This window comes from Ricinus communis, chromosome 9 (assembly GCF_019578655.1).
Source record: "Ricinus communis isolate WT05 ecotype wild-type chromosome 9, ASM1957865v1, whole genome shotgun sequence".
Taxonomy (NCBI): Eukaryota; Viridiplantae; Streptophyta; class Magnoliopsida; order Malpighiales; family Euphorbiaceae; genus Ricinus; species Ricinus communis.
The window spans coordinates 3,676,573-3,699,997 of NC_063264.1; the positions used below are offsets into that span (position 1 = coordinate 3,676,573).

General features: G+C 29.7%; 1 protein-coding gene across 1 annotated transcript; it reads left to right on the plus strand.

Moving 5' to 3' along the window:
* The first annotated feature begins 16,568 nt into the window (after positions 1-16,568).
* LOC8280198 lies at positions 16,569-18,843 on the plus strand. Its single transcript, XM_002516996.4, has 3 exons — positions 16,569-17,595; positions 17,701-17,890; positions 18,018-18,843. The coding sequence occupies exons 1-3, from the start codon at positions 17,182-17,184 to the stop codon at positions 18,593-18,595; spliced, it is 1,182 nt and encodes a 393-aa protein (XP_002517042.1). The 5' UTR covers positions 16,569-17,181; the 3' UTR covers positions 18,596-18,843.
* Positions 18,844-23,425: the final 4,582 nt, after the last annotated feature.

The following is a 23,425-nucleotide window of genomic DNA, read 5'->3' on the forward strand; positions in this document are numbered from 1 at the left end:
CTGGGAATGTCATATTGATTTGGGATCGGGCATTTCAGAAATTGTAACAGCTACTTATGACTTTACTTGGCAATTGTACAGGGCAAAAGTCGTTTGCTTTATTGAGAGTATGACCCTTTTCTAAATTGGACGGTACATTCTATGATTGTTGGTGCAGAAACATTGCTGAACTTCAGTTAATTGCTTTGCCTTTACTCCACCTGGTTTATTCCAAAACCTGATCCTCAAGCCCAGAACCCTGCGACTTACAAGGAGGGGATTCTTGGGTTTCTAGCAGGGCTGGTTTTGTCCATCGTAGTTAGCTTTCTATTGGTTGGAAGCTTGGCCTGTGACCATATGATAAGTAACAAAAGAAGTCTGCCTCTTCAGTTCAGTGGGCCTCATTAGAAAATAGTAGAAAAGGTAAAAGGGTATTGTGCTAGTTTTGGACTGGGAAGAATATCAAGATTATTGGCGAGAGAAGAAAAGATGAGTTCGTTGTCCATGCATTCAATTTGCACTAAGGTCTCCACTCGCTAGGTTAACCTTTTGACTAGAACTAGATCAGAGACAAAGTAAGGAGATCATTATGCAAGGCGTTCAAAACAATTATTGGGTAGGAAATTCCAATATTTCCAAGATTTGGTGGAGTAGAACCCAACTAAATACAAATACAGAGAGTATGAGTTTCTAAGAAATTTAAATCTAACATTATTACAATATTTCAAATGGTCTTTTCAAAAGTACCCTAAAATCAATAAAAGAAATATGTCTTTTTTCTTAAAATATTATTTTTTAACTTTTTTTTTCAAACTCACTGGGTGATTTTTTTTTTTGTTTTTTAGTTGTTTTGCGGTTGTTTTTCTAAAAATAATTAATTTTTTTTTAAAAAACCGAAATTATAATCTAAAAAAAGATTAAAAACCTTATAGTTGACATTTTAACACAAAAAAAATATAAAAAAATAAAAGGTGCCGTAAATTTAATAAAAAAGAGGGTGTTAGATAATCTAATTTTCCGCTTAAAATCAAATATTTTAATATTTTTTTATCTTTAAAAATGGTTTATAAAATATATAGACTTTCAGTTTAAAATTTTTAATCAAGATAGCAGCCACTTAATATGATAAGTCGATTTTTACACACAACAAGTCACGGGGTATTTTAAATTTTTTTAATTGAAATGACTTGTACGCCCTTATAATATCTTGAAAATGTGAGTTTTAACTTTTGACTGTATTAAATATTATCAATTGTGGTATTCATTTTATCAATTTTTGTAACACTTGTTTAAATTTTAACATGGTTTTTTTTTTTTTTTTTAATTATGAGAAATATTATCTTCATTATAATTGTTATAATCTTTTATCTGTTAAATAATTTCAAAAATTTATTTGAGTTGAAACTTAAAAATAAAATATTACAAGTTAAATATGTCCAATCAATAACTTTAATGAGTTTCAATAAAATTAGTTATCAAATGGATTTAGTATATTTAATATTTAAAAATAAAATACTCAGCTTTTAACATTTTTAATTTTCAGTGCTACTAAAGGCCACCAAAACAATTATTCTAGCATCTTTAATTCCACAAAAAATATTTATAATACCTAATATTCTGACTTTATATCGTCAAATGAGTAGATTTATGCATAAAAATGGGGAACCCATAACTTAATTGTATAAAAAGAAACTTTGAAGCTCAACAAATGAAGGAGACATTAAGGCATAAGTGAAAAGAAATTGAAATCCCAGCCCAGGTGAAAGAGAAGTTATTGATTTTGGTAATGTGGATTGAGAGTGGACAAGTTTCTCAGTTCATGGAAATGCTTTATCAGATTCACATGCAAACGTGAGAAAATGTGGATTGAGAGTGAAATTTTGTGATCTTTTCATTTTCTTATCGGGTAGCAAAACGGTTCACAGTCATGAACTCTACGTTTCAATGGACAATTGGTCTGGTCTCTTTAAATTATTTTTGGGTCAAAGTTAAATAATAGTATTTGAATGACCAAATATAGAAATTAATAAAATTTGAATGATCTGAATATAGAAAATGAATAGTGTTTGAATAATCCGAATATACATAAGCCTCGTGCAGTACACCTTCGCTGTGATTCGACTGGGTCTAATTAACTATTATTAAAAAAAATTTATATCTTATATAAAAAAAGTTGTGTAAATAAAGAAGCTCATTATATTTTAAAAAAATACATTAAAAAAATATTTTAATGTTATAAAATATGGTAGCTTATTAATATAAAAATTATTTAAAAATTCTATCTTTAATTATATAATATTTTATTTAAAGCATATATATTTTAAATTTATAAATAAATTTTATAAATTTTAATAAAATTAGATTAAGAAGCTGATTGTAAAATAAGTTAGACTTTTAGTCAAGGGCCAAATGTTAGTTTAGCCATCAAATCTTGGAATTTTCACCTTTTTATCCCAAAAAGTGTAATGCCACAGTATTCATTTTAACAATAGCGAAACAATACAAAAGCATCAGAGTTTCCAATCTCCACACACAGTAAAGGGTCCAAATTATCCTAATTCCATTCTATAATTCAATAGGCCCACTTTTCGATGCTCCATTGTCGATTGAATGAAGAAAAAGTTAAATAAGGGGACATGAAAGACTGCACAACACACACACCCTCATCCTCTTCTCCCCTCAAATAATACAGTGTCCTATGTAACTTTATGCTTGGTACCACTGATTTCACTAGACATTCAATTCCGATGTTGATTTCTTTTTTTCAATCCGGTAGTGGTGGGGGGTGTTTTATAATATAATAATGTTGCTGTAATAGTTTATCTCTTAATGATTATTTTATTTTATTGACAAAATAAATCAATACATTTACCCAATCAAAATTTGAGAATTTGTGAGTCCGATTCTTCAAATCATTTTACTTTCTAACCATTTTTGAAGGTATTCGAAAATTTCCGTTGATAGCTCGCATTTATTGACCGAATTATCATGAATGTCATAAAATAAAATCTTATATCATATAATTCACGACCTACTATATCTGTAATGAATAATTAAAGAAAAAAAAAACTACCGCTCATCTTTTGTATGATAAAACGAAATATAAATCCTACATAATGAGTTATATACATATAAATTACTATGTATGTGTATATGATAATGGATGGATTTTCTTTTATTCATCATTCAAGTATTACTCGATTTTAGTCTATAATATTAAACCCACTCTTTTCGTCCCTATATGACAAATAATTTCATAAGATAAAATATCATTGATTCTGAATTCTGACTGTTAGATAATTTAGGCGTGTGCGATCTTTTCCCATTTTCACTTTAATTTACTTCACATCAATAACTTAATCTTTTTCTTCTTTTATAATGCATGATAGGAAAATATAAGGTAAGGTTTTGACATTTTGATTGCTCAAATCTATACAAGTTACAGCACAATAAATGGGTCCAACCGTATTATGAGACCCACAAGTGACCCGAACATTTCATCAATTTGGACCCCTTCAACCCATACAATTTAAAAAGGCATCATGAAACAGTTGAACTTAGGCCACTTATTATTATTTCTTAATATAAATACAGTGACCTAAACCATAGGGATAAGAAAACAAATGGATAGAACAATATAAGATTGATGCTTCATTTGTTTTTGGGTATAAGAAAAAAAGAAAAAAAAAAACCCTAAAACAAGAATCCAACCACAATAGGTACAGAAGAAGTGGGTTTTGGTGTTCAAGAGACAAAGACATGCCCATCGTTTCATATTTAGCTTTCCTTATCAAACACCTTTATGTCCTCATCAGTCATCATCTCCACTATAAATACATAAATTAGAAAAAGAAAAACTGAAATGAAAAAAAAAAAAAAAAAAATCGAGACACTAACGTTATTGTGATTGATACAAACAAATAGGTATTATCTTTGTTAAACAAGAAAAAGTCCACAATGCAGCAGCTGCTTACCATGGACGATAAGTCTAAGGCCTAAATTTGGATTTTGCATTGAAGTCTGCGTCATGTGAGTAATGGACATCATAGTACGAATCAAATGAATATGCTTCCAATTGGGTTAATTCCTATAAAGTTACTCAAATAAGATCATAATTATAAGCTGTGTATCTACGATGGAAATCAATTAGTTCTTGAATCTTATATCCATTAACTAAAAAGTTATTCGTCTATTTATTTCTCATTTCATCATTGGTCTTTTTCTAAAAAATAGACAAACCATAAATGACATTTGAATATCTTTTGAGATCTCAAATAAACCCATCAAAATCAAAATGGGTTACTCTCCATTTACTGAAAAAAAGCACAGCACAGAGTTTCCACTATAGTGTTAGGATTTCATATTGATTGGAATTATATAAGATGCACCATAAGTCCCAAACGATACCCGATACGCAAACCAAACCCATTTGATTTAGGAAAAAAAAAGAAAAGAAAAGAAGAAAGTAGAAGGATTTGATATTTTATTAGAATAACGATTGCAAGATTGGTTAAATATAGTGTAAGTGGAATTTTATTCACTCAACCTCAACTGCTTACGTTACTATTAATTTAAACCTGCAAAGAAACAACAACAATAATTAGACATTTTTTAAATGAAAAAAAAAAGATTAAAAAGATTATCTTGGAGAGTTTATCAATGTGCTAAAGAATATAGGCATTCACTAGGCAAAGTAAAGCATATTTCTATAAGGAAAATCCTACACAATGTATATATATATACATATATGTATGTTGAATGTCGGATATCATAGAAAGGCACTCGGTTACTATGATTTTTTTTTAAGGTTTATTTCTAAAATTTAAGGGTTTGGTAGGCCAACGAATGGGGTCAATTTGGAAGGAGTTAAGGCAGTGACAATGTTTGTGACGTTTGCCCATTTTTTTTGTTGGGGTATAGTGGTACGATCTTGTTTTTGAAATTCCTTTAGTTATTAATTATAGGGTAGCATCCTAAAGTTAATTAGAGGATGCTCACCTAAGTTTTGGCCCTTTCTGCCCTTTGATATGTTTATATTCACAAAGCCTCATCCTTTTTTGCATTTATGGTCAATACATAAAATAGGCTAGATTTAAGGTTAAGTCTTTTTAAAAAACAATTGCTTTTCTCTCTTAATGCATAAAAATAAAAGCAAATTAAAACTAGGTAAAATTAGAGCAATTCCTGAAAATTATTTATAGACATTTGAAATACACGTATGACCTTAATTTCCTCTCTTTTTCTTTTTTCTATTTATTTTTCTCAATTGGTAATTAAAACATATATAAATGATGCATCTTTATGCAACTAGGTTTGTATGGTTAGTCACCCACTTCTTAAAATGAGGAATGTAGGTGGAGAGACTGACTTCTTATATCATGAGCTTTATTATTGTTTTGGTAAATAAAAAAAAAAAAGAAAGATAAAAAGAAAGACTACTTCATAGCATATATGTTCAGACCCATCGAATTTTTGTTAATAAATTGATAGCAGTTTTCATGAAATCTTCTATATAATGTAAATGAGATTCAAAATTTTGAATGTCGAATATAATTGTGATTGATCTAAATTGTATATAGATATATAATGATATTTTAGAGGTTTAATAATATATTTTTATATATAATATGGTATAAAGATGTGTTTTATCTCACTTTAGTTTTCTTATTTAAATTCAGAAAATAATCGCCAAGAAGAGAATTTGAGCTAAAAACGCATTAATGGGCGTTAATTGGACTGCGGCTATTAAAGGCTCGAGAATAAGACACACGTAGGCTATTAATAGTGTGAGCCTAAGCTTAATTCATTAAGGCCCAATAAGGGGGGTTTAAATAATTATTATGTAATTAGTGGATAATTATCTTTTGAGTTGTTTAGTTTATTTAAGACAGTAGGGGATAAACTATAAGAGTTGTGTGTTGAGAAAAGAACTCTAATAAGAAAATCTCTACAAGGAGTAGAAGTTAATTAAAACAGGGAGTTCTTCGGCTACTAAGTATCTCTCCAGAGAAGGTTTCTAATATTCTTTGCAGAAATTTTTTGAGTTCATCATCTTTTACATCTAGCTAGCTTATGTTGCATTATTCTTTGAAGAATTAGAGAAGCTTTTCGAAGACGTGGAGAAAGATGACCAATCTTCTTCATTTCTTGAAGAGCCTTTGAACTTTGACGGAGTTTGAGTTTTCTATTTTATGAATCTTAAATATTTCTATTTAATTACAATGATCGTTAGATTAAGTATGTTAGGCTAAGTCCCATAAGTGTTTAGTTCTGCTTTTTACTTATATATGAACCTTATATATTTTGAATTTAATGAATGATTTCTTTGCATTCATATGTTCATTAGTTTCATCTATTATCATTGGTTGACCATCATATCAATTTAGTGGTAATATATATTATAAAAATCTTTAGGATAAAAGTATTAGAAACATAATTTTTACTTTAATCTATGTTGGTATAAGAAACTTAAGTTGCATTATTAGCTTGAGTGATTTAGGAAAAAAGGCACAATACCATTTCATTTGTTAAATTAGGGCTTAAGAGGATTACTAAGTAAAAGCTAGACTAAATACTATTTTATTATATAGTTCATATTAATCATTCTAGTTGCATAATTATTTTCTAGTTATTTGATTTCTTTTATTAAACTAAAGATCATTCTCAAAATATTGGCTTAGAGTGTTTATATTTATTTTCAGTATTTTGTGTGATAGTTAGTCTTTATAATATGTGCTCTACAATTCCTTGTGAGATCGACCTCGTAATGAGCTTGCCCGAACTACCATTCGATTCGTACACTTGTGAGTATTAATTTAGACACATCAAATTGTAAGTAAAATTCTTTGCCATTTATAGGATAATTTAATCAACAATTACTGAATTTCATTTGTATTTAATTCCAATTTTATCGTTGAATTTTAATATAATTCATTTTAATCATTGAACATTGAGCATTCAACTTTAATTGTTGAAATATTACTCGGCCTTTATAACATAAATAAGTCTTAGAATAATTTTATAATAACTTTATAACATATACGTTGCAATGATACAAAATAAAACTAAAATAAAAAGCAAAATAACCTAAAGATATCTTAAGCCATATAAAATATTGATAAATGTTCATGAAAACTTAAGCCAAAAAATAGTAAATCTCCACATATCTGTATACTTAAGACCAACTAAAATTAATTTATGATTACAAACAGGTTATAATTTTAACAAAAATTTAAATACTAAATTTTTTCTTTGACTCCTATTAATAAAATGATATTTATAAAACTTTGCATTTGTACTACTGTAATTAAATAGAATAATAAATTTTTTATAATCAATAATTATATAATTAATTATATTAAGTACATTGAAATAAAAAAACATATCGCATAACACTATTATTTAGAAAACCTTAAATACAATATAATATTATATTTTCAAAAATATATAAATATTATTATATAAAAGTATGTTTTCTTAATATAAAACTTAAAAAGAATTTATAACCCAATATAATATAGAATTTATTACTATTTATAACTAATTCAAATTAAAATTAAAATTTCTATAACTATGTCTAAATTATTTCGATATAGAATATTAGTGTAAAGAAGTTTTCCTATATTTGTAATTAATGTCTCTCTCATATGTTGAAAAAGATTGCAAAACATAAGAAAATGATGTGCAAGAGATTTCGTACCACATGAAATTTACTTTAGATTTTCAAGAATTATTGGCTATGTCTACTTTTATGGAGGTCAATCCTCCAAAACGTATTCTCTAATCATCAACACTTAGGACCAGTTACCCACCAAAAGACAGAAACGAAATAATTCAAATTATATATGATACACCCCTAATAATTCTAAACTACTGTTTCTTTCTCGTCACAGCCTCACAATAAATTGTATGCCTATCGCAATTATAGGTTAATTTAAGTTTCGGTTTTTAAAATAGGCATTCACTTACCCATACATTTCAACTGGCTAATAAGACTGTAAAAGTTTGAATCTCAACTATGTGTCTTATAAGATAGAGATTTGAAGTTTGAACATAAAAAGGAGTAGCCAAATGGCTGAAGCTAAAAATTACTGGTGTTTATCCAAAATGGTGAAGAGGCATGAGAAGCTGTGTGATACTGATACTAGGTTTTCCAAAATGAAGAAATTGCAACTTGCAAGTAGTAGTAGCTGCTCCAGTGGGGCAAATATATATATATATATATATATATATATATATTATGAAAAGCAAATTAATTATGAGTTCTGCACATGGATCAGACCCTCATCATCTACCAGGAAATATACATAAAAGGGAGAGAAGGACCACTCCACTCCATCAACAAACATTTATAGACCTTCCTCATCTGTTAAATTTCTAATGACTTGTTCGAAAATGACACTCCTCAACTATACTCTAAAATACCCCACTTCTTGCTTTCTTCTTTCCCTTTTCTGTTCCTTGAAAAATTCCTTGATTTATGCCTAAACCAAAGCTAGCTTCTTCTGTTTATATTTTTTTCTTCTTCTTCTTCTTTTTGATTTACTGCTCTACCTTGCTTCACAAGTTTACTGTTCAAAACATGCTTTTTGAATGGATTACCATATCCCACCACTTTGAAAGAGTCTTGGATTAATTATAAAAGCCTTTTGACTTTGTTAAATGAGTGAAAAATGTAAGGCAGCTCGGAAGCATACAATTGATGGGATTAATGAATAATCATATACCACCTGCATATTGCTTGCTTAGTAAATTAAGGGCTATGATTACGCCTCAAAATTCAAATTAGTTACACTCATTTGCAACATAAAACATATTTCAGATTGACTACTAGACCTAGACGGATATGTGTTCAGTGGCGAAGCCATATATATGTGTTGTAGGCAAGAAGCTGAGAAGGTCCACCACCTGCTTTTCAAATGCAGGTGTCTTCTTAGTATGATGCGGCGTAGAGGGTTATATAAGAGCTTGTAGGATTGCCAGGAACCCTGTTTCCTGGAACTAGACAAGTCTCCTTGTTCCGAAAGAGTCAAAAAGTAGGGTGTATTTCCTATGGTTTGAAAGTTCAAAAATCAGATTGTCTTCTAACAATGCCATGGTGCTTTTGCTTGGATAAGGCGGTTTTTGGTTATGTCCAGGTTTCCTCAGTTCCAAGAACAGAGACACACACAGAAGTAACAAAAGCAATATGGTGCTAACTGTTTGGACTTAATTAACTGATGAGCAATGCTGAGTTGTGTTGGTGAGTTCTGTTCTGTTGATATGACATATGTTGTACAGAAGTATATGTTAGTTGGTTCAAAAGCAAATAAAATCCTTATTTAGTTGATTAAAGGCAGGTTTTAAGAGCCTTACCATGGGTTTCTTGGAAAATCAAGTGAAGTACAAGAACAAAGTTAAGATTAGGTTTTCAAGGCAATAAAATGCTCATCAGAAATTATGAAGGTAGGACCTCCTAAATTTTAATGCAACCCTTTCTTTTAACCAAACAGAACTATTCTTAAAGTTGTAAGCTTTTCCCAAAATCACCAAAAGTAATACATTGTAAATTAAAAGCATTTGAGTCTCCAAAAGCTATATAATAACAATCCCATGTTCCAACAACAACAAAAAAAAGTTTATAAAGAGAAAATCATGATCTTTTCCTTTTAATTATTTTTTTTTTTTGAAAGAGATTCAATAATTTCAATAGACATCATCAAAAGAAGTTTACTGAAGTGGCATCAATGGTATTGCCACATTAAAGTTGTAACACAAAAAGCAACGAAAGCCCAACGGATTGGTGACATATCTCTAATCCATGGGACATAATTTTGTTTTCTCACTAATTATTTGTTAACTTCCAGCTTTTAATTATTCTAATTAAGCATTAATTGAGAAAAAGTTGTAATTAGTAAAGTTGACAATAGCAAAAAAATAAATAAATATTCATGTGACTAGGCCCCATCTAATATATATGTTTGATGAAAGTAGATATTGATTATTGGTGTTGCAAAACTTTGGTAAATCTCTTTACTTATTCAAGAATACTGGAATTTTCTTGGTAAGATTTTCAAATGATGTACCAAAGAAAAGAAAAAAAGAAAAAAGAAAAGAAGATTCACTTTAATTTTATGAAAGCAATTTTCCTTAAAGAAAGTTAAACTAATTTCCGTACAAATGTTGGATGGAAGTTATTCATTAGTATAAAAATTCCTAATTAATATCTAATTATCTATTTATGTAAGAATTACACCAAATAATCCATGAAATTATTTGTTTAAATGATTATATTTACAAATGCTATTTATACCCAGTAGCATGATGAGATAAGTTCTTATTAAATCATAATATTTATTTTTATTAAATCAGTTTGATCTCAAAAAAAAAAAAAGCATGATGAGAAAAGCTTTTATTAAATCATAACATTTTCTTTTTGTTAAAATCATAATTTTTTATTTCTTCTGCTATTGTCACTTTCTTTAATTAAATGAGCATGGAATAAAACCCTTTTTTTTCTGGTCCAAGGAAGAAGAAAGAGGGCATAAGGGAATGAACTCATTGCCAAGGAAATGCGACACCGAAAGAACATAACAAAGACATTAGAGAATGATTCATGTACCTCAACAAAATTATCCCATGGAAGAATTACTAACTCTCTCTTAAGAATTAATCACACAAGTACCCGCAATGCCTCCATTTGCACCATTTTTTTTTCTTTCTTTTTGATAAAAACTTTACATATATTACATATAAGATAAATGTATCGGTGGATTGGGATAATTTAAAATAGTATATTTTATTTAAATTGATTAATTGTTATTTTTAATATTAGTTTCAGTTTTTTTATATGTTTCGGTATTAATTCAATATTAAATTTGAGATAAATATCATGCTATAAAATAATAATTGATAAAATAAGTAAAATTTTCTACGTACGAAAATAATATCAAATACAAGTTTTCTTTTTATAATTAAGCCAAGTCACACGGTTTGTTTTTTACCGGACATCAATATTTTCGGGTGTTAATTTCATCAGAACATTAAAATTAATACAAATATTTTAACTTATAGTTTAATTTGATAAATATGTACTACGGACTAAATTTGATAAAAACAACTTTTATTAAGTAATTAAGCCTATATTAATAGTATGCTGATTCACATAGTCTTTTATTATATTTTTTTACTTTTTCTTTTTTCAAAATGTATAATTATACTTTGATGTCCTCTAATATTTGTAGACAATGGCCAGACATGCTTATAAGTGAAGAGTCCTAATTTCTCTGTTTTTAATCTTGAATATTGACTCTCATCCTTTCTTTTTCTTTTGTTTAACCGTAATAAAAGGTGCAGGGACCCCTTTGTCTTTTCAATCTCTCATTTTCATACTACTAAAACCTTAGACCTAACGGTCCAATTGTTTGAACTGCTAAATTAATTATAGGTTAACAGCACGATTATTTAGGTATAAACAAGGTTAGCTTTAAGGTGTTTTTTTTTTTTTTTTGTATAATCACTGTAATTATTAGAATTTCACTTTCTTTTGCACCACATTCTGTTGGAGCACAAGTAATCAATCTTTTTGGGGTTATTTTTGGTCAAAAAGTTAAATAATGAAAAAGATTACCTTACAAAATGATTTTACTTTTTGTATTTTAACCTTGAATAAATTTCTACCCACCTCTTCAGTTTTTTCTAACCAAAATTGATAATTATAGATTTTAGTAAAAATTAAATCGGTTATTTGCTTCTTATTTTTTTTATTTAATATATAAATGGAAAATAGCAAATTCAAACTCTTTTTTTTTTTCAGTTCTTAAAATTCAATTGGTTTCAATAACTATTTTACATAAAATAAAGCTCTTTTAGAAAAAAAAAAAACAATTATTGAAAGAAAAGAGAACCAATTTTGCTTTATTGATAAAAGTAAAAAAGAAAACATAATTAAAAAAATAACTTCAATTCAAATGAAGTATCCAAGTTTTATCATTTAAACAATTAATATGTCCGATGTGTTATTGTAATAGTAAAGTGATACCATCTTAAAACTAAGCATTACAAATCAAATTTAATTGAAAAAAGAAATTATTAATTTAACAATAAGCTAGAAATTATTAATTTAATACTTGACTAGGTCTAAACTGACCCCCCCGTGATCCATTAATTAGTTAACAGTTAAGCCATTTTAAATTTCATTTAAATCAGTATTATATGAAATATAAGAAATGAATTTTTATAATAAACTCTAGAACCATGAATTTCAAGGGGTCAAGTCAAGCCATCAAATCCTCTACTTGAATTTCATAATATAAATGCCACTTCAGGTGCCCTCTTTGGACTGCTATCGCCGTATAATTAATTCATTTGTATCAGTATCGTATCTGTGATTTCAAATTACAATAAATAAATTATTAAGATTTACTCTATCATTATGAGTGTTTGATGTCTTAATTCAATCAACTCTGTACTATTTTATATCATCAACTTTCAATTTTACTATAATACTATACATTAAATATATATCAAAACTTATGATTTTCTTCTAAATTCAGTACATTTTAGTTTACTTTAAGCTTGTAAGAAGGCTAAATATAAGCTTATTATACATCTTTTTAATGTTAAGAGTTTGCAGAAATCGATATTTAAATCTTTTGATTATAAAAAATTTAATACAATATTAGAAAAATCATTTGATAATAAAATTTAAACTGTATTTCAATCTTTTTTTTTTCCTAAAATATTATATTTAGTAATTTTATATTTCTAACGCCAATAAAATAAGGCATCTGCCATATATATATTAAAAAAATGAATAAAGAAAAGTATGCATATTATAACTTATTTTAGTTTAATTTAGTAAATGATGACGTAAAATAAAAGAGCATAATGAAGGTTTAAAAAGCAGATATATTGTGTATTGTAGGCCACATTGGATACTGAATGATTAAATATAAGCACCAAGAGATTGACATAATTAGAATTAATAATGCACAGTGATTAGTGTTTGGCAGTGTTATTTTGTCCTATACGTGTACTGGCAAGTAAAATTCTCATAATTAAAATTAAAGGGTCAGTATCATGATGAAAATTGTGGAGCCTTCTAAATAATACCCCTAAACCCCACCACGGATTAGAATAAATAAAAAAACAATTGTTTCTTGCTGTGCCTCACCAGTTACATTTTGTACATTTTTGTTTTATGTACTAATGATTTATTTTTTTATTTTATCTGGCTTCTGCCTAGTTGTTATCTCAATAATTAATATTAAATTTATAAAAATTATAATTTAATTTATATTTAAAAATATAGAATCTTTATTTAATTAATTATAAAAATTATAATTAAATATTATATACATCATTAATATAAATATTAAAAATAATATTATAATAAAAAGTACTAAATTCAGAAACATTTAATTTTGCTTTAAATTTTATTGGCAATGACTTGCAGAAGACATATCATTACTCAATGTTAAGCATAGATTTCTTTTTGAAAAAATATTGATAAAAATATAGTCATTGTCATGTAATAATGGCGATGATGAGAGCACTATAAAGACTTCATTATAAACAGGTAAAGATTTTTTTTAAGCTTTTTTTTTTATTGTCTTTAATCTATCTAAAATAATTGAATGCATTCTATTTTATAATTATATAACTTCTTTTATACTATATACATTTAAAAATGATAACAATAATTAATCTCACACACTAAATTATACTTTTTAAAGATTTATATATTTAATTACATAAATTTTAATAAATTAATATACTAATTTTATAGTAACATAAAATAAATTCCACTTAAATTTAAAGTATCATATCTTAATATAAAAGAATAATCATACCAAGTTTGGGCATTTATTTTACTAAATAAAAGCTATAGAAATCATTTTAATTATGTAACAAAATTGTAAGAGTAAACTTGAACTTGATTTATTTCTTTTTGTAAGTACAATAATAACTTTATTTGAGTAGGTATATCAATTTTTAATGTCTTTCAATATTCCAAAATATATAGAGGAACTGAATATTTTCAAGCTCACATATCAGATGTAGACACTTGTTTATTGTTAATACTTATGCTTACTTTATAGTTTATATTTGTTTGATCAAATACAATGAATGCATTGCATTGCATTGAATTAGGCAATAAGAGACCACTGCGTTGCATTGCAATTTTTTTGTGGTTCCATTATTTGTTGTTGTTATTAAATTTGGCGGACAGGTCCCTATGGTGTTCAAGGGTCACTATGCAATTAATTCCTCCATGCAGAAAGACACACATTTCTTTTTCTCTATTTTTGTAGGTAAATAAATAATTTTCAGAATTTGATTCAATCCTCTAAATGCATAAATTAGGTAGATTTGGTCTTCTACTTTCTTTTATGAAATTCAACAGATAAAAATTGTACTAAAGATCATATTCAGAAGCAATAACTCATAAAAAATAACATAAGCAATAACTGAGGGAGGGCTTGAGAAACCATACCACACGACCTGTCAAGGAACAGCCAGCCCTAGCAGCAATATGGGTAGCCATGTTAGCAGATCGCCTAACAAAGCTAAATTGCACACGCCTAAGTGCAGAGGCTAAGTGCTTACAATTATCAATCAGTAAATGAAAACAAGAACTGTTCTGTTGTCTATGGATCCCATTAATTACTGTCCATGCATTAGACTCGATGACACAATTATCAAATTGTCTACACTTCAGCCAAGAAAGTGCTTCTCCCATGCTATGTGCCTCGGCTTCTATGATAGTTAAATTACCATGAATGGAACAAGAGCAGGCCATCACAAAACGACCTCTCTCATCACGCACAACACAACCAACACCTATAGCACCTCTTTGCTGAAATATTGTTGCATCAACGTTAACCTTAAACCACCCACTGCCTGGACGTGTTCAGACACAGCGCGCCATTCCTTATGTCCGCACTATCAGCAGCTTCACCCAAAGAAGAGGTCTGTCTGGATACCCACTGATAAAGCATATAGCTAGAAGTATTCACAATGTTCACAGCTGTACTAAAGAATTGTTGCTAGAGCCATTTGATACAGTGATTCCATAAATTCTAACAAACCATTGGTAAATAAAGCACAATCATTCTTAGAGTTGACATCTAAGAAACCATTGAACCAATTTAGAATAGGAAAAATACCTGAATAAAAAACTCTAAGCTGAGATAACAAGCAACAATTCCTAGTGATTTCACAACCAAACAACATATGTTGAATCGTCGTAGGAGCTTTGTTACACCACGTACATAGGGGATTTAATGCAACTCGTCTCAAACGCAGCTTGTCAATGGTTATACAGACTCACCACATATAGTTGTGCACTTTAAGAGGGACTTTAAGACTCCATATTCGTTTCTAAACCTAACCACCGGTTCAAACAGTCTCCCTTTACAATACCCTCTACAAGTGAAATCATGAAAGTAAAAAATCTAAATTGATGTGTTCTAATGCCACATTATTTATACACATTGTATAATTTTGACTTCTCATATCTTAAATGATGTATATGTTACTATTTACATTATTTAATTTTAACCAGCAACTCAATTTGGTTAAATTTGCATTCATTGATCGAATTATAATTAAATTAATAACTTTTAAAAAACTTAACCGAAATAGAAAATTTTCACAAAAATTTAAATTTTTTTAGACTATTAAGTTTTAAAATTATAACTATCAATTCCATTATGTTCTATCAAAATGTTTTATTCCGAAATAATTTTTTTTTAATTTACTTTTTATCTTATTTCATTTAACATTTCAATTATTTTAGTCCATTTTGATCGAAGTGTCTCATAATGAAATATTCTTTTTGTCTTTAGTAGTTTTATTTTCAATTCTTAATTGAAATCTTTAGATTTCATAATTATGATGAAATTTTTCTTTTATATTTAGTCAATTAGATTAAATTCATTAAATTATGGATTGAATAATTTTAAAGATTACTTGACATATATATAAATAAAATATTAAATCTATTTATTTTATAAAATTCAAATAAACTGATACCAAATTATATCATTCTAATAAAAATATTGAAACACACTGAATCAATATTGAAAAACCTTAATTCAAAGTGAAAAGTTACTAAATTTTCCACTCCCACGAGAAATCCAAAATAAAAATAAAAATAAAAATGAAAAGAAAAGAATAAAAGAAAAGAAAAGTAACTGATACTGCAACTGATGAACTTATGATACGTGTCTCACAATGTTAGGCGCTCACCTCTCGACAAAAAACCCCACGCCACTTTCACTTCACCATACACACCACACCATCCCCCCCGTTACCGTTCCCTTCTCTTCTAAAATTTCATATTTGCCCCCACTAATCCCGTCCCTTCATCTCCGCAACCACAGCACTTAGTGGAAGGACAACACCGTAATTTAGACGTAACAAGCCAGTGATGTGCTGACCGCTCACGATTTCGATTACGGCCACGTGGCTGTCACGCCCAAAAACCACAGGAAACGAGGGGTATCTTGAGGATAAAATTTGCCATGTCAAACTAATACGTGGTAAATATATATTGCCTAGTCAGCATTTAGACAACGCCGTTTTCCTATAAAAACCATAACCCCATCCATTTTACTCCAGCGCTCTCTCTCCACTCTCCACCCAAAAAACACCAAATCAAACAGAAAAAAATAAAAAAATCCTCACTCAATTACCCACACCGGCGATTGTAATCTCGCCGGAGAAATGAACATTCCGGCGACTACATCTTCTAAATTTACACGCAATGTCCGTGCTTCCGATCATCCTCGCCACGTCTTCCACGAAAAAATTCTAAGCTGACTAGAAAGTATTCGATTTTCCGAACCTTGAATATAAGGTACCGGATTATTTTTGCTTATAGAGAGAAATTTTTAGCATACATTAAAATTTTTAAGAGGCTTTTTTTTTACTGGGATACAAATTTGAAGCTTTGGGATTTTTGACTCTAGTAGCTTAATGGAGAGGTGAAATGTGCGTGAATTTTGTAAAAAATGTACTGAGTATCGGCAGTCATTGATGAGTCACTTGTAAGTCTCTCTGAGTCTGTGCAAACCTGTTTGAGAGCTCTGAAAATGGAGCAGAACTGACACCCTGCGTTTTAACCACAGCTAGCATTCAATTTTTTTTTTTTTAAAGCGTTTGGTCTTTCCCAGCCTTCTCTTTCACCATCTAAAAAAAAGGAAATTCGTAGTTGTTATGCCTTTTCCCATGAAGATCCAACCGATTGATATTGACTGTCAGAATTCAGCAGTTCCGGCAAGGGCTGAACCGGTCAAGCCGGTTCTGAAATCGCGTCTAAAGAGACTGTTTGACCGCCAGTTTCGAGTTTCATCGGTAGAAAAACAGAGTGTTAGTGAAGGGAACAAAGATGGAGGTTCTGAATTTGAACCTAGCTCCGTTTGTTTGGCAAAAATGGTGCAAAATTACATCGAGGAAAGTAACGAGAAGCCGCCGCCGCTGTTTCGCGGTGGCCGCCATAGATGTAATTGCTTTAACGGGAATAATAACGACAGCTCCGATGATGAATTTGATGTGTTTGGTGGTAGTGGTGGCGGTTTTGGTGAATCAATTAGCAATGGATCATTTGGTGACGCCTCTGATATTCTCAAGGTAAATAAAAATCTATAAATTTTCTTTTAAGTGTTTCAATTCAAAAAACTGAAGCTATGCAACGATACTAAAAGAGATTTTTATGTGCATGTATGTTAATAACAGAGCTTGATTCCCTGCGCTAGTGTTTCCGAGAGAAACCTTTTAGCTGATACAGCAATGATCGTCGAGAAAAACAAAAACTGCAAACAGAAAGACGATCTGAGAAAGATTATAACCGATGGATTATCATCTCTTGGTTATAACTCCTCTATTTGCAAGTCCAAATGGGATAAATCCCCCTCTCACCCTGCCGGTAATAAATCGTCTTTTTTTCTTTTGTAAAGAAAGTAATTCTCCGTCGTTTTTTTTTTGGGTTAATTTGTAACAGTGAATGAAAATTCTAATTTTACTTTTCCTTTTGCTGAATTTGGTAATATCAGGAGAATATGAGTATATAGATGTGATAATCGAAGGAGAGAGAGTTTTGATCGATATGGACTTCAGATCGGAGTTTGAAATAGCGAGATCAACTGGTGCTTACAAGGCAATTCTACAGTCTCTGCCACATATCTTCGTTGGAAAACCGGATCGGTTGGGCCAGATTGTGTCAATCGTATCGGAAGCAGCGAAACAGAGTTTGAAAAAGAAAGGCATGCATTTTCCTCCTTGGAGGAGAGCAGAGTATATGCGTGCTAAATGGCTCTCTCCTTTCACCAGACTAAAGAACGACAGCGTTTCATCAACTACTTCCATGTCAGAAAGCGAGAAACACGATGACTGTTCAGTTGCGAGCGATGACTGTGGTGAACTTGAGCTGATTTTTGGCGACAAAATGTCGCCGTTGGATAGTAATTCTTCCTCGCCGTCTTTGTTAAAAATTCCCGACGAGGAGGATGAGAATGAGAAAGTAAAGGAGGAGTTCATGACGTGGCAGCCACCGGCTTTGAAACCCAAAAGTATAGATAGAGGAGCGAAGATGGTGACTGGATTAGCTTCTCTGCTCAAGGAGAAACCATAAACAAATTTTGATTTTTCTTTTTCTCGAATTTTCCATATAAAAAAAAATTACATATAAGTAAGAAAGTTATAAATCGGATAATGCTACGCGTACGAGACCTCTTTCTCCATAATGTTCCTTTAGTTGTTTTTTTCTCTTTAAAAAAGAAAAAAAAAAAAAAAAACTTACAAGGGTCTGTAATTTGCAGAGGCAGTAGAGAATCTATGAATATGATTCCTGTAATAAACTTTATGTTATTATTATTATTACTAATACTATTATACATACTAAATCTGAAAAGAAAACAAAAAGGAGAAATAATAAAAAATAAAATTTTATAAAATGTGGACGATATTAGAACACCTGAGAAAACTCTGTTTCTCAAATTGCAGAGCTGTAGAATATTATATATAATAATATTTTTTTTTTATTATGGTCCAGATTAAATTTCATTTTTTTAATGTTATTGTTATACGGAGATGTTTCTCCACAAGGGAACATAGGATATGAAACTTTGTTTTCTTAATTTGCTCATCTTTTTAGGCCAATCACTTTTGTTTTTGTTATTGTTACTATTTTAAAGTAAAAGAGAGAGAGAGAGAGAGAGAGAGGAGGAGGAGGAGGAGGAGGGTTGTGTATGTGGATGACGGCAGTGGCTCGTGGCGTCTCGAACGCCGTGAGTAGGAGGCAGAAAACGTTCATTAGAATGGCGTGATATTCCTTTCTCTTTTTACGTTTGGTTAAGCTTTTTTCTCTTTAGTATACAACACTGGGATTTTTAATTTTTCTGGACTTTTCCTTTTTCTTATTTTGCGTTTTTAGGAATACTGAAAATGCCTCTTTTACCTCAAACTCTGGCTCGTGAATTTAACCAAATTCAATACTTTAGCAGATTCCAGGCAAAGAATGAATATATATAAATTAAATTCTGTTTCTTTTCTTATTTTTGTTGTGTCAAAATTAAAGAATTTGACCGAGGAATAGTAAGAAGGGTATAAACTAGGAAGATACTGTTACACGTGCAATATAAATATTGTTTGAATGTATAGAGGAGGAGATAGTTTTGACCACAGTAATGGTCTCTTGCTGACTATTCCACAATTTAGACTCTATTTATAATGTATATATTATTTTTCAGCAAAACCAAATAAAAGAAGAAGAAAAAAAATAAAATCAACCCTCGGTGCTGCCGTTTTGATTACTTCTAAATGCAATTTATAAACAATAAGTTATGGCAGAAATAGATTACATCATGAGTAACAACAGTTATGGGTATAGACATTCTTCACTAATGTAAAACCTTTACACATCTTCTTAAAATAGTAGAATAATGTGTGAGCTACGAACTCATCTTTCTATAAGGCTACTCGTGTCTTCTTCTTTTTCCCTTGTTTAGATGGAAGAATTGACATGGCCCCAGGAAAATCACTAATCTAGCAATTGGGTGATAGAATTAATTAAAAGAAAGCAGAAAAAAACAGGACCAGAAATTTGATGTGATTTTGGTGATAAAATATAGGTGGGATTAGCATTTAATATCAAGAAAGAAATTGTTGGTCAGGATAAGAGAGATCAACTACAATAATATGGTCATGTAAAAGGAGGACCAACAATGAAATCACCAATTCTAGTGCAAAAATGATATCAAATTCAGAGTACAATGAAACCTAAAGGACTAGTCTAAAATGCCCTAATCAAGCATAGCCTAGACCTATAACTTTTACCAACAGGGCATTGATGCAAAATGGCAGCAGGAGACTCACAAAAATAGACTGAAATGCTGGAACTTCTTAGCACAAAACTTATTTTTTGCCCCTATTGTTTTATATGGGTAAGTAAGTAAACTAATATTTAATTTTAATTTTATTTTGGTAAATAAATATGTCCTACAATCATTGGTGTGGGGTATTTTTGCAATATATAATACATATGTATGTGTGTGCAATTCGTGGGTGGGGTCAGTTGCAAAGCTATGAGAATAAGTAATAAGAGAGGGGTGGGTTGGGGATTGTGGGGTCAATTTCCTTTTCATATGTAATTTTTTAAAGAGGTGATAGGACTGATGGTGGGGTAATCCTTTTCCTCTACACAGAGCAAAAATAATACTAAAAGCATAAATTGGCAAAAGCTAAGATAATAATAGTAATAATAATTATTTATTAAAATAATAATAATGCCTCTATGAAAGCAACCCACTACCTACTCTCTCTTTCTTTGGGATATGGGAGAATGGAGATTGAGATTGCTTGTGATTTGTAAATTTGATTTTACTTTCAGTTTGCCTTGGCTTCACGAAATCAGAGCTTTCATAATTGAAATTGGAAAGGTTGGGTTTGTAAGTGCTCCCCCTCATGCTAAGGTTGCTGCACTCATGCACCTATTGCTTCCTCTCAAGACTCAAAGAATATCTACATGTATATGCTTACAAAAATCTCTTGCTTTCTTTTAAACATTGTTGATGTTCTAAATTGGTCTCTATATAGAGAGAATTTCCCTTTAATAATTTGTTCTATTTTTTTCATTTTATTTATCAGTTACAAATAAAAAAAGAGAAATTCAGACTCTGAGACCTTGTCTAAATTGAAATATGCATTTACTATCAAATTAAGTACGTCAATATATTTTTTTAATATGAATCATAAAATATATGATAGAAAATCTTATTATTTTTTAAAATATACGATAGAAAATTATTATTATTAAAAAATAATAAGAGACTCATATCAATATTAATTTCTTTTTGAAATTGCAATTTTTTTTTGTTCGATGAAATTTGACATGGGAGTAAAGTTGTTAATCTATTGAAAAGTAAGTATTCTTTTTAAGGAATACATAATGTTGTCTTGTGCTTTATTTTAAGGGAAAAAAAAAAAGAAAAAGAAAAAGAAAAAAGAAAAAAGAAAAAAGAAAAGGTGAGGGAGGCAGTGGACACAATCCAAAAAAATAGTGTGTGAAGTTAATGAAAAAGAATAGACAGCTTAGCTATATCCAATCATGATTTAACATGTCTGCCTACAGAGACTACAATTCTTTCTTTATTCAAAGTATTTTATCCACTATGACTTGGACTCATGTGGTCCAGGTTTTGGCCCATTCTCTTTTTTTACCATTATTTCTTTTTTTTTTTTTTTTTTTACATCTCCTGCTTGTATTTCTATCATCCCCTTAGAATGCACTAATTCTCAAAAACCCATTATTGATTCTTACATTAGACAGCCAGATTTCACAGTGAGTTTACCCGATTTACTTCTAAGAGATTTCATTAGAAATTTAATTGGTTTAAATGGATATATTCATAGTTTTCAAGTATATCCACAGTCACAAACGTAGCCATTGGAATGCCTTAAACAGAGTAAATGTCCAAAAACAAGTTTACATAAAAAAGAAGGTCCAGGCTAAGGGGGGGAACCTAGACCCCATCACAGCATGTTAAATTCTTGCTTTTCAAAGGAACAGAATCAAAGAAACCATGCATTTTAATTGATTTAAAACATTAACTTTAATCCTCTAAAAAATATATCTCCTTTTTTCTTGTCAGATGGGTCTTTGCCATCAAATGTTCAATTATGGCAGCTTTCACTATTTTCACTGTTCAAAAAAAAAAGGAAGTGAAATGCCATTGCTTGCAAATAGTATTTATTCTTACCCAGCAGAAATTAATGCTATTATGAACAAAATTACAATAATCAACATTCAGGGTTTCATATAAAGACAGCTTGCAAAGCTATTTTGGGAAGAGATCATCAATTAAACCCATAAAGAAGAAACAAAATTTAAAATCAGCTTATCACTGACTAAGATTGCTATGAGATGCTGCATTTACCATCCTTCTTATTCCAGCTATACTGTAGCTGAAGAACTTGCAGAAGATACTAATGACACTGCCAACATAAATGAATTTTGCAGTATCCCACTGCAATATCAAATCTTATCTCCTAGAGAGAATAGGATTTGAAATAATATTTTTTTTAAATAACATGTAATATTATTATGTAACTTAGTTTAATGGCGACATCATTGCTAGCAATTCCCACTTTTTATTACTTAAGAAAAAGAGGAAGTATTTTTTTTCTTTTACAGTTTTATCTTAGATCATGAAAGCTTAAAAAAAAAAAAAAGAATTAAGAAATATTTTAGTGAATAGATACCAAACAAACAGGAGCATGGCCATATTTTAAGATCTGCTTCACTTGTGCTTAAATATCACCAAGCAATGGCTGGTACTTGTCTGTAAATAACCAAAAAAGAAAAAAGAAAAGGAAAAGAAGACTCCATTGGTTCAGGTAAAAACAGTAGAATATTCATTGCCTTGATAGAATATGCCAAACCATTCCAGAAGTAAGTAATGTTATGCATACAAAATAGATTGCCACTTTGGCTAGCTTTACAAAGTTAGTCCCTTTTCTATATTCTTACACTGCTACTATAGGCTAAGAAACAAATAGCAAGATTGAATCAATCATCTGATCCTTCAATTTGCTCAGCCAAAAACAATTCTGATTTGTCAGGAATAATAGTGGCCTAAATTCGTTGGGGTTCTTTTTTCTTTTTTTGCCCAATAAAAAAGTTGCAATTTTCTTTTAATCCTTAAGTAGAGACATTGTATTATAATAAAGTTGGAATATTTAATGATGGCCTGCTTCTTTTTTTTTTAATTATTTAGTAATGGGTTTTATTTTTAAATTGATAGGAGATTCATATTTGGTAGAATGCTATTAAATGATTTGGGCAATAAAATATTTTGGTAGTGCTATATGTTGCTTGGCCTAGAAATGAATGAACGCAAATCATCTGTCAACATATATAATACATAATGCTAGAAAACTTTTGCTTTGTTGTTCAACAAATAGT

Excerpts from the sequence above, each read along its gene's own strand:
- LOC8280198 (XM_002516996.4), top strand. The coding sequence starts at position 17,182 with ATGCCTTTTCCCATGAAGATCCAACCGATTGATATTGACTGTCAGAAT. Across the intron at positions 17,596-17,700 it reads ACGCCTCTGATATTCTCAAG|AGCTTGATTCCCTGCGCTAG; the intron begins GTAAATAAAAAT and ends TGTTAATAACAG. Across the intron at positions 17,891-18,017 it reads ATCCCCCTCTCACCCTGCCG|GAGAATATGAGTATATAGAT; the intron begins GTAATAAATCGT and ends TGGTAATATCAG.